We start from the raw sequence: 11,852 nt of genomic DNA on the forward strand, positions 1-11,852 counted from the left end.
TTTATCAATGAATTGCAAAAAAAAATACCAGATGTAGTAAATGTAAAACAAATTAAAACTCCTATATTTCCAATCAATATTTCATTTAGCGTTTTTTTTTTAACAAGGTTTAATAAAGAATTTTTGGCAATATGAAATTTACTATAAGGTGAGCTTTGTAGTAAGGAAGATAACAAAACATCCAAGAAGATGAACTTTTCTCAAAATGTCTCTACTTTTTAATTGATTGTATGCTAAATGAATATATACAAATCATCTAAAAAAAAACACTAAAATCTAAAATAATTTTATTTTAAACAATAATAGTGACTTTACTGTCATTACTTTTTTTTTTTTTTTAATTTATAATTCTGATGCTACTTCTCATTTTTGCAATATTTAATTACCTTTGTTATCTTGATGTTATTTGGCAAAATTCTCCAAAACACATATTTTGATTTCAAAACATTCTTTGTCTGTAAAGTCTGGATTACATAAATGTTTTATAATATATAAATGTATATAATGTTTCTGTATGCACAGGTACTTTACTCTTTACCCATATGTTTTGATTAGTGATTGGGAATGATCTTGGAAGCTTTAAAATGAAGAAACTAATATATTTTTGTGAAACACAAATTATACTCATTAGTTTTGGAAAACCTTTTCTTTAATTTATGCTTAAAACTTGAAGCATTTCAGACATTTAGAGAAAGAAAGATCAGCAAATGATCCTGATGAAGATTTTGGATAAAACACTAGCTTTGTTGAGCCCAGCTACATACAGTAGTGCTTTTTGTCAAAATTTACAAAATGAAATCTTAAAAACAACCTTGCTTTAAGTCTCTAATAAGAGTTAATAACAATACAGCATATTTAGAAATATATACATTTAAATATATACAGTATGTTTACACAGTAAATAGCACTTCTGTTGATAACGTATCAAAGGCTGGGCACTTGGCAGGTCCAGCTTGCTCGTTCTGGCTGGTATATAAACTCCCTCCTGAAAGACAAACAAACCCAAGTTAGTCTTTGCACGTAGCAATTACTTTAGACAAATTGAACCATGTTTAAAGCATACTACTGAGTTATAGTTATTATCATACTGAATGAAAGAAAAAGGGTCTTAAAGGGTCTTGCTGTTACTAAGGCTGTAGATTAGTAGACAATCATGCACTGCACATAATGCAAACATACAAATTTACATTGCAATGTACAGCAACTTTTCTGAGCTGTTTCTTTCTTTAGCTAAAAGCTTTTTCATTTTTCCATCTGTGAACACTGCTTAAATTTCATCTGTAAATTGTATTGTGGAACAGAGAGGCTTAAAAGCTTTCTGGGAAGTTAGTCCTCGACCTGCACTTTCACCAATAGAACAAATGCCTAAATGGCGTCCAAAGCCTAAAAATCCAGAAAACCCAGCATGTCCATTCGATTGTGCGGAAGTCCAGGAAGAATTTGAATTAACACCCACAAAATGGTATAATTGTGATTGTCATTTGCTTAATTTTTTGCAAGACCCCAAAACTTCCCGTTTATTGATCAATGGAACTAAAAGTTTTGGAGTGGATTTGATATCAGTCACTTTAGCGAACTCTTTTTTTGTTGAGTAAAAAATCTGATGAAGAAAACCAGTGTTTGTAGTACTCACTCTCTCTGTAGCTTTCCACTGCTTTCACGACAAAGTAAACCCTCATCACACGGACAAATCTGGTTGATGCTGAATGCCAGACCACCATCAGGCACATAACAGCTCTCATCAAGCATCAGTCTTCTTTTGCACACCTGCTCACCATGATGCCGGGCACAACACATGGATGCTCCACAGTCTCTGTCAACTTTACACCTGGCACCTGGATTAAGGAAACACTGGTCACTTCTGTTCTCGTTTGAAGAAAAATTTGGAAATTTAAAAGATTTGGTTACATTTGTTGGTCCACCCTTACCCTCTTGTCCATCAGGGATACTGCGGTGGCACTTCCCGAACATGCAGCTAAGTCCACGAACACATTGCGCATCTCTCCGACAGTAATGACCCTCCCCTCTTAGAGGCACACAAAGGCCAAAGTGGCGATCACATGAGAAACCCCTTCCACAAGCTCTGTCGTGGTCACATGCAGCCTGAAGAAAAGAAGGAAATCATTGCAAACTTTGCCTGAAATTTTAAGCCCAGTTTAAGACAGAAGTGCCATGTTGCTCTCATACTTTTTCCACAGATGACAAATGATTTCGTTAATTCAAACAAAATAATCATGGCCACTTTCAAGTATCTTACCGTGACTTGTTTGGCAACAGGAGCGCTCTGTTGAAGTGCTTTTGCTCCTTCTTTGGGAGGACTGTGGGGCATGTTCAGCATCCAGGCCCATATACGTGCTTCTGTCCCATAAAAGGACAGACACAAACAAACGAACCACAGATTTCCAAACATCTCCAAAATGCACAAAAAGGATTGATAAAAAATGAACAATGATTAACTTAAAAAGAGGTGAGTCAAAGAGAAAGCAAGGAAACCTCGAAACAAAAATCCAGAGCTTAAAAGTGCAAGTCAAAGTGTAGACAGTCAGTACTGAAGGTATCCATGCAGTGACAGTGGCTCACTGCTCTTCTGGTTTGACTTTTATAGGTCAGAAGGACTTGACCTCCCCCCACCAGGCTGTTTGTCCAAACAACAGAGTAGGAGGAGACAATTAGTTGTTAATGGATTAACTAAATTGTTGGGGTCACCCCCTGCAGTCAGCAAATAGTGGCAAAATGGCCATTCATGGAGTGGGGAGAAAGGGAATGAGGAGAGATGGGGCACTGAGGGGATGGGTGGTGATGGACTGACAACAGTTTCACACAATAGAGCCAAGACAAGCACCACCTTCACGTGATTATCTCTACCAGAAAAACAAATGAGCAGGACAAAAGCAGACAAATTAATGACATGTTTCACTGCTCTCTGACAAGTAGAGCCACTGCAAGTCTTGACCCCAAACACTGGGCAAACACTCCTGGCCCCGACCTCGACTGTCCTGATACCCCCTACCCTATCCCACTTCAGACCCCACGCTGTGAGCAATTTGGAGAAGTGCACCCTGCGGATGAACCCTGATCTCATTAAATGTAATTACCATCAGGAGGAGAGGGGAGACAAGGTGCTGTAGGGGAACAAAAAGAATATTTTTTTCACATTTTTGTCCTGGAATCTTTATACAGGACAAGCAGGACAAGCAATTCTCTATAACAAAGGTATGATAATAACTGAAATGTCCAACAATCAGCTAATTTTAAGTTTTTAATATACACAAAGTCTGTGTTTGAGATCATTTCGTTATGCTTTATTTATCCAGGTGAAAGTCTCCCATATGATTAAGTCATATAACAGATCATTACAAAAGTAAGATTAAAAGCAGTCACACTGACCAAAAGAGCTTAAACTCCCCCACAGTGACCAGTTCTGACATTTTCAGCTCCTTCTGTACTGTTCTGACTCCAGGAACAAACATTTGTGAGACATAGACTATACTGGTTGTGGTTTTTACACATATAGATACAGATAATTCTAGGCAGTTATTAAAAGTAGGATGATATTAGAGTCTCCTTTATGGCCTCAGCAATCATGCAGAAATGTGGTCATTTTGGCAGAAATGAGCAAAGCCTTCCCTTAAAAATATAACAGTATTCTTCTTCAGTAATGTCCTCACAGATGTAAAGGCTACCCATGTACATAAATACAGGCCATACCATCAGCAGTGGTGGCTCAAATGACACTCCACATCTACAGCATGGTTTACTGAAGTGTTTTTGAGTCCATACGGTGATGTCCAAGACAGAGTCTGTTTTTAATGAAGAGCTGACTGAGAGCTTCAAAGACTACTCAGTAATGATTGAGGGCTTTGTCCCATGCATCCAGAATTTTCTCCAGTTCCTTTAAATCTTAATTATATTATGAACCATCCATGATGAAATGTAATTTTAGATTCAGAAACAGTCATCTTCTTCTTTCTGGGATCCTCTTTCATATCCATTTGAGTTCCACTAGATGTTTTATAGGCATTATAAAACTTTTTCAGTCTTTGTTTCCCCTGTGCAGACCTTTGTAAAACATTTTCTTGTATCAAAAACAAAATAAGCATGTATATATTTTCAAAAACATAAAATTTCACATTTTTAATATTCATTATAGAGGTTTCACGCTTTTTAAAATTTGCAATGTACACAGCATCCAGTCTTTTTTTTTTGGAAATAGGATTTGGTTCTTTGCTTTGCTTGGATGAATGTAGTCATAGCTTACACCTCGATAAGCCCACACGGACCCTCACTCATGAGCCTCCAGGCCACCATAAAACCCACCACTTAATGTCTCTCCAACTAAGACAACATCTTGTCTTGTCTATAATTATAATTAATGCACCTTGTATGGAGAGCTTTATCTAACATTACCATTAGGTATTTCTTACTCAGACTGAGGTGCCTGAATAATTGTCACTAATTTACATTTTCTAAGTGGCAGACAGCCCAGATCAGATACACAGATATTGCAGTCTGGGACTATCTTAGCTCCTTATCCTTATCAGAACAGAGTAACACAGACTAATGGCACAGTTAGTGGGTACAATAGTAGCAATTAGCAATGTGTAAATAAGTACTGTGTCAGGGTTATGTAGCCTTTGGAGCAGTCTAATCATTTTGACTGGAGTATTGAGTACTAAGAGGTAATGGAAGGGATGCATTAATGAGAGAAAGAAAATATAATCCATTCCAATCCATTCAAATAAATGACAGATAGTTTTATCGTACTCATCAGTTTTCTGTTCATTATTGGTCTAAAATATTACAATGTTTCTAAATTGTAGGCTACATCAAAGCTAAAATTGGGTTATATTTGGTTAAGTTTAGTAGATGTCTAGGTGATGCTTAGCTGTTGTTTCAAAAATGATAATGTGTTATGTATGTGGGGTTTTTTTTAAACACACCCGACTCACTTATTATTTGGCTGTGACTTGATTGCAACCACAAAGCTACACAATGTCCATTCCATGTATGCAGACTAGTAATTTCAGATGGTGATTTTCTTTTTAAAAAAGTATCTATGTTCTTACACCATTTATGTTAAACAGCATTTGACCTTAAATTCTGTTTCTCATGGGGTTATGTCTCGATATGTGTTTCATGATAAGGATATTTATATGGACCTCTGGATAATGAAAACATATTATTCCCACAGAGGCCGGGGAACTGGGAAGCAGTGTTGCCTATTAGGATGAAGGTGCTGGGTCAGATGGTAAAGAAGGGGAAAGGATATTTTGGAACATTAAAATCATGTCAAGGGATGCAAGGGCACAACTTCTTCATTTTAAGACTCTGCATCCATTATTTTTGTCACCACGGTGATTGTGCAGACTTGGGTGAAAAGGGTGATGCTTAGAGGAGGGGCAATTAATTTCCTCTAGGGACCACATGAGAAACTAGGATTCTTGTGGTGGGCTGCACCAATAAGCTTACAAAGAGACACAATTAATATTGAGCAAAACTCAGGTCAGTGTAATAGTTATTATTAGTCTTTAAGCTGAGTTGTTTCTCTGTTTGCTTTGGTTTTAAGTAGAAATGAAAATTGTTAATAATAAAAAAGGGGTTAGATTTGAATGTGTTGGTTGTCTGATGAGTTTGCAGAAGTACTGATGTCATTTTGCCTTTCAAATAAAACCTGTGGTAACCTTTTCACTAAATATGCTATATCATATTAATGTAATATATTTTGTTTCTTTTCTTTCTTTCTTTTTTTTTTTAACTTTTTAGCCAAATCTGAATATTAGGTACATGTCTGGCACAGTCATCTTTTCAATGTCTTTTTTGGTAGGAAAAGTTTTAGAGCTTGCAGACTCATCATTTCATCATCAACTTTCCTGTTCTGTAACTCATAAACAGAACTTTTAAAGTGAGTCACACATACACATATTCATCCTTCCTAATAAGATTTACAGCACTGCATTTTGCATCATAGGGATTACAGTTTAAACTACACCCACTCCCTCCCTTATCATTCTTTTACAAAAACACTATTGTTATACATCTGTAGTTTCAGTAAGATATCTCCCTGATTATTTACCCAATGCAGTGACAGATAACTGTGTCTCTACGGTCCTCAACATGTTTTCCCTGTGTTAATGACTCTGCTAATGACGCTTGTAATGCATGTAAAGAATCAACATCGCTGATGGTCGTGCAATTAGGGATTAACAGAGACAATAGGCAAGCTGATGTCTGCCCATTGTAATGGACCTTGGCCCCCCACCCCCAACACCACCATCTCTACCACCACCATGGGGAGCTGTGAATGGTGGAGGTTATGACGAGTCCTCGTTCCCACTTCCAAGAAAACACTCAGTGCAAGACGGATGGAAAATTTGGAAAAGTCCCTTAGAGTGCATGTTTATTCAGGTCAGTGGAAAACATTTCGTTTCAGCATTACTGAAATTACAGTGTGCAGTGTCAGACGATACCAGGCCTTCATGGTAATAAATATTTATAGTCTGGGAAAGGCAAAAGCAAGTTGTGCTACATCAGCTGTGTTGTTTGTTCTCCTGTTAGCTGCTTGAATGTTTCGTGACAACTGGAGAGAGGAAACTTTATGGACAATAAAATCAGTAAGTGGATGGTGTACGATTGAAAACTGCCAGCATTGATTTTGCATTTTTCACCAGTAGTTATAATAAAAAAAAGGTTTTAGATGTATTGAGAAAGACCTGTAAATCAAGAGTAATATAGATGTGCTTTAGTAATGACACAATAAGAAAAACAGGCACATGTAGCACATTCATAAATGATTAAACTTCTGATTAAATCCATTAGGTTTACAAGAAACTGCCAATCAAACACAATCCATGCAACATTATTGCCACAGGCTAAAGACAGAAAAGGCCAATTCAACTGGCTGAATGGCCAGTGAATGGCTATGCTAAGTGGGAGTTTTCACCTCATAGCTCGGATGTTTGCATCTGCAAAAAATAGCACATTGTTTATTTGCAGTTTATGCATCAGAAAATATTCAATAACTACATTTTTCAGACCTAATTTTAAAAGATCTGCAGACAGTAAAGTTAAGACAAAATTGGAAATATTGAAAAATTATTTTGTCATTGCTTTTGCACGTTTGTCTTTGGGATTCTCTCTCTGTTTTTATGGTTAGCTTTTCCTTTGCTATGTCACATATGTGTAACACTTTGATCCACTAGCATGGATCAAATCATTGTATCCACTCTAGAAGGAGGCAGTGGTAACAGTGAACCCAGTATTGTTAGACTTGTTTTCTTAAAGCTCATTTTGATTCAACAGGAAACAACTTAGCTGTGCACTGAATAAAAATTAGCACCTAGCCACTAAACACAGTAAAAAATTTGCCATGAACAAGACAAATGTTTTTCTCTCATGGATTGTTGGAGACCATAGATTTAAATTGACTTCCGTTTATCAAAATTAACACTCAAATGAATATCAGCATCACTCTGTGTGCTGGATGTGTTTCACAAATGTTAGAAGCTCCCTAAAGCTGTAAAGGCTGTAAGCAAATACCTAAAAACACAAGGCGTAACATTCAATGACTTTCTTCTGCAAAATTGATATCTGGATATCAAGTCCTTGAAATAGTGGTTCTTGTGATACGGTTACCGACCTGCGTGTTGAGTGGTTGCTGATGTTTCTTATGTTTGTTTATGACAGGATGCTGTTGCAGCTTTGTTTAGCTTCCCCTTTGTCTTGTTTACTCAATGTCAGAAGTGGTTTCTATAACTACATTTGATGAGTTTAAGAGCTTCGTAGGAGTTCTCTGTCATTCTTTTTTACTTACTTAATTTCCCTGTTTTGTGTAGAGTTACAAAGCTTAACATTGTTCTTTTTGTTGGACTGTTGGGGGGAGGGGCATCCATGTTTTTTCTTATCAGCTTGGCTGTTTTGTAATCTTAAAACTACACACGTTTTTCTGTATTTGGCCAACATCCTGTAAACCTTAAAGGATAAATTGACTTTTTGGACTTTGATTTTCCAAATAATCAACTTCCATCCAAATGTCTAAACACATTGATAAATGCAATGATATTCATACAATTTGTCCTCCGAGAACAATACAAGAAGTGTGAACAGAAAGTGTACAGGTGTCACCCCCACGCTGTGAATCTGGCTGCATCCCTGTAGCACGATGTGTTCCTATCACAGTGTTCTTTCCAGCCTTAAATCTAAATTGAGGTTACAATTTAAAATGAGGTGCTAGAAATGCCTTAAAGCCTTTTCTCGGTGTTTGTGGGCAGGCAATTCACACCTTGAGCAAGCATGGCTGAGGTTTTATGCTGCTTTGCATGAAGTGAAGTGAGCAGTGAAATGAAGCCAGTAGATGTTAGCAGGTAGAAGACTGCTGCGACTGAGGTAGGATTAAAGCTGTACTCACATCAGTACACAAATACACGTACATGTTAAAAAAAATCTAAAGTAAAGTTTGTATTACTAGTAAAGTTAAAGTAATACAAAAGTAGTTGACAGACAATTGATGAAGTAATGTCTAGTCATTAACTGTATTCTCGAAAAAATGAGGGATCTTTATTATTGGTAAAACAGATGTTATTTCTAAGGGAATGGCTCCTATGTTTAGTGCCAGGTTTTCTGTAAATAAGATGACTTGTTCTTGAATTGAACTGAACTTCTATGCTTTAATTTAATACAGAAAACAAGAACTTAAAAGGGTGACGTGAGAAAAAAATAAGTCTTGAATTTGACTCATCTTGAAATCGACTAACACAATATATGGCGAGCTGAAGGATTCACAAAAACACGACATGTCTGCCTCTGTGACTCAACCAGTTCCACATCTGTCCGTTATGATTAATAATATAGAGTGACAGTAATCCTGCAAAGACACATATTTGACAGGGACATGTTGTGCTAAACCTCATGATAGTATTATGTCAGCTTTGTTTTGTATCCATAAAACAAAATAAACCCCCACCTTAACACTAAAAATAACCTCAAGTGAACCAAACGTGTCTTTATTTTGTCGTTAGATCTTTGAGTACATTCCTATCCAGGTTTAAATAATGTTCCCTATAACCTGTTTTCAATTGGAACAAGACCCAAGAGTGTGATTCCTTCTATAATGGGAAACAGGCATGCTTTCTTTGTGCCAGGTTTAGGGGTTTTTATTATTAAGATGGGAAAAGAAGCAAAGGACAAGAAGAGACTCTAGAACAAGGGTCATTGGTGCCCAGTAGTCAAAACTGTTGTTAATATTAGTTTAAAGCATATAATTGGACCAGAAAACATCCTCTTTTTGAGGAAAGGGGTTTCCCCCCCCAAAAAAAACCCCAGTGTAAATTATGTCAAAATATGCACCTCTGGAACATCTTCAGTTTATTTTGGTATACATATCTTAAGTTTCTTAAACTTTACTGGTCTATCTTGCAAAAGATTTTCCCCTAATTTGGTGTAGAGCTGCCTAACACATCACTTTAAAAGAGTTAAGATCTTAAAACTCTGTGTCATTGTTCACCTTGTCTACCAGGTGTGGCACCTGCCTTTTCTCTCTCTTCCTTGTTTGTGGGAGAGTGGTTATTGACTTACACTATATTTCCAAAATTATTCGCTTAAGTGACATCCCATTTTTAACTCATAGGGTTTAATATGATGTTGTCCCACCCTCTGAAGCTATAATAGCGTCAACTCTTCTGGGAAGGCTTTCTATAAGGTTTAGGAGTGTGTTTATGGGAATTTTTTTACCATTCTTCCAGAAGCGCATTTGTGAGGTCAGACAGTGATTTCGGATGAGAAGGCCTGGCTCGCAGTCTCAGTTCTAATTAATCCCAAAGGTGTTCTCTCAGCTTGAGGTCAGGACTCTGTGCAGGCCAGTCAAGTTCTTCCACACCAAACTCTGTCCTCCATGTCTTTATGGACCTTGCTTTGTGCACTGGTGCGCATTCATGTTGGAACTGTAAGGCGCCATCTTTAAACTGTTCCCATGAAGCTGGGAGCCTGAAATTGTTCCTCTCACTGGAACTTCTTAAAAACAACCCCGCACCATAATCCACCTTCACCATCTTTATATTTCTGACTGCACAATGCAGTCAGACAAATACCGTTCTCATGGCAATCACCGGACGGAAAAGCATGATTTGTTACTCCAGATAACACGTGACCCACCCCTTTAGAGTCCAGTGGTGGGGTGCTTTACACCACGGCATCCAACACTTTGCATTGCACTTGGTGATGCAAGGCTTGCGGCCGCTTGGCCATGGAAACCCATTCTATGAAGCTCTCCATGTACTGTTCTTGAACTAATCTGAAGGCTGCATGAAGTTTGGAGATCTGTAATAACTGACTCTGCAGAAAGTTGATAAACTCTGCCCACTATGTACCTCAATATCTGCTGATCCTGCTTTACCACGGAGTTGCTATCATTCCCACTTTGTTATAATACCGCTACCAGCTGACTGGAATATTTATTAGTGAGGAATTTAATGACTGGACTTATTGCACAGGTCGCATCCTATCACGGTACAAAGCTGGAATTCAATAAGCTCCTGAGACCTCACAAATGTTTGTAGAAGCGGTCGGCATGCCTAGGTGCTTAATTTTAGACATCTCTGACCATGGAAATGATTGGAACACCTGAATTCAGTGATTTGGATGGACAGATAAATGCTTTTGGCAATATAGTGTATGTCGTCCAGTGATGGGAAGAAACCCTGACCAGCCATACCTGTCATCAATCTGCAGTCAGCACAGTGTTTTAACTCAGCCTTCAATATGCATTGCCAGTTTATTAACATACCCATTTGGTAGCATTGCTCAGGCCTTTAGTTACTTATCAGCTTGCTTGAGTTAATTCTGTGTGATAGTTATTCACTTGTCTTTTCCACTGCTCAGGGATGCTTTGGGAAAGTCTACCCTTGACCCACCTGCTTACTTGACCTGCTCACTCTCATTATGCTTGCTGGAAATGTACCTGCTTTATGTTGCCAAGTACTGACACTGTTATCCTAGAAAGCGAGAGACTGATTTCTTTTAATCTCCTGATGTAGAGGCAAATCCACACACTCTGGAAGCTGACCTCAAGCTGCTGTGACAAGCAGCAGTTAAGCAGCAGTTTCCGTAGTGTAGTGGTTATCACGTTCGCCTCACACGCGAAAGGTCCCTGGTTCGAAACCGGGCGGAAACATGTTTTATAAAGGACCCCTCACAGCCTTTCCACAAATTCTGTGAACCACTACCTAACTTCCAGACTGATCAACAGCTTCCTCCCACAAGTTGTTAAAGTGCTAAAGTGTTGATTGGGATGTGTACAGCACCGTATCCAGGACCTTTGGTAGTCTTTTTGCTTCAGTTTTAACTACAGTTAATTACAGCAACACATATGGGATGTGTGTGTGTCTGAATATGGGGGGTAGGGTGTTTGCATGCTGTTTGTGTGTGGGTTATAATATTTTTAAGACCCTGGAGAAACGCCCTTTCATTTTGCCTGCGCTACAGCCGTATGCACAGCAAACTGACAAAAAAGCTTGATTTGATTTGAACTTAGCACAATTCCAACAAGGGTCTGAAATTTGGCTAGATTTTCCATTTTGCTGGGAAATTGTATTCCCACACTCTCCCATAAATGTTTGACCAAAACAATTGTGTAATAAGTCTTGAGTTTATAGGCATCCTGCTTCTATTCCTTTTGGGTTTGTGATTGAGCTTAGAATACACACATGCCATTACTTTTTTTTTTTTTTTTTTACTTGAATCAGAAGCAGAATCAGAAAGACTTTATTTATCCCCAAGGGGCAATTAAGAAGATCCCCCATTCTGTGTCTGATTTGAAATAACTCTGCATCCATCAGTTTTATAAAACCTTCATATTTAGT

At 37.9% G+C, this 11,852-nt stretch overlaps 1 protein-coding gene and 1 non-coding gene across 3 annotated transcripts; one reads left to right on the top strand and one right to left on the bottom strand.

Annotated features, from left to right (window-relative positions):
* Positions 1–851: 851 nt before the first annotated feature.
* LOC120441405 (dickkopf-related protein 3-like) lies at positions 852–2,410 on the bottom strand. Of its 2 annotated transcripts, XM_039616243.1 has the most exons (4): positions 2,258–2,383; positions 1,929–2,103; positions 1,634–1,835; positions 852–985 (listed from the first exon to the last, which is right to left on the bottom strand). In XM_039616243.1, the coding sequence occupies exons 1-4, from the start codon at positions 2,336–2,338 to the stop codon at positions 925–927; spliced, it is 519 nt and encodes a 172-aa protein (XP_039472177.1). In that variant the 5' UTR covers positions 2,339–2,383; the 3' UTR covers positions 852–924. The 2 variants fall into 2 exon arrangements, with proteins under 2 accessions (XP_039472177.1, XP_039472176.1); XM_039616242.1 differs by lacking the exon at positions 852–985 and having other exon boundaries at positions 1,630–1,835; positions 2,258–2,410.
* An 8,681-nt stretch (positions 2,411–11,091) lies between these two features.
* trnav-cac lies at positions 11,092–11,164 on the top strand. The gene has a single exon. It is a non-coding gene; the product is annotated as a tRNA-Val (tRNA).
* Positions 11,165–11,852: the final 688 nt, after the last annotated feature.

The sequence above is a fragment of the Oreochromis aureus genome, linkage group 8 (assembly GCF_013358895.1).
Source record: "Oreochromis aureus strain Israel breed Guangdong linkage group 8, ZZ_aureus, whole genome shotgun sequence".
In the NCBI taxonomy this organism is placed as follows: Eukaryota; Metazoa; Chordata; class Actinopteri; order Cichliformes; family Cichlidae; genus Oreochromis; species Oreochromis aureus.

What these genes read in the sequence shown, in the direction of transcription:
- LOC120441405 (XM_039616242.1), bottom strand. Translation starts at nt 2,410, where the DNA reads ATGTTTGGAAATCTGTGGTTCGTTTGTTTGTGTCTGTCCTTTTATGGG. An exon ending in CTGTTGCCAAACAAGTCACG is followed by an intron (nt 2,104 to 2,257) that starts GTAAGATACTTG and finishes TCTTTTCTTCAG; the next exon opens with GCTGCATGTGACCACGACAG. An exon ending in TATCCCTGATGGACAAGAGG is followed by an intron (nt 1,836 to 1,928) that starts GTAAGGGTGGAC and finishes TCCTTAATCCAG; the next exon opens with GTGCCAGGTGTAAAGTTGAC.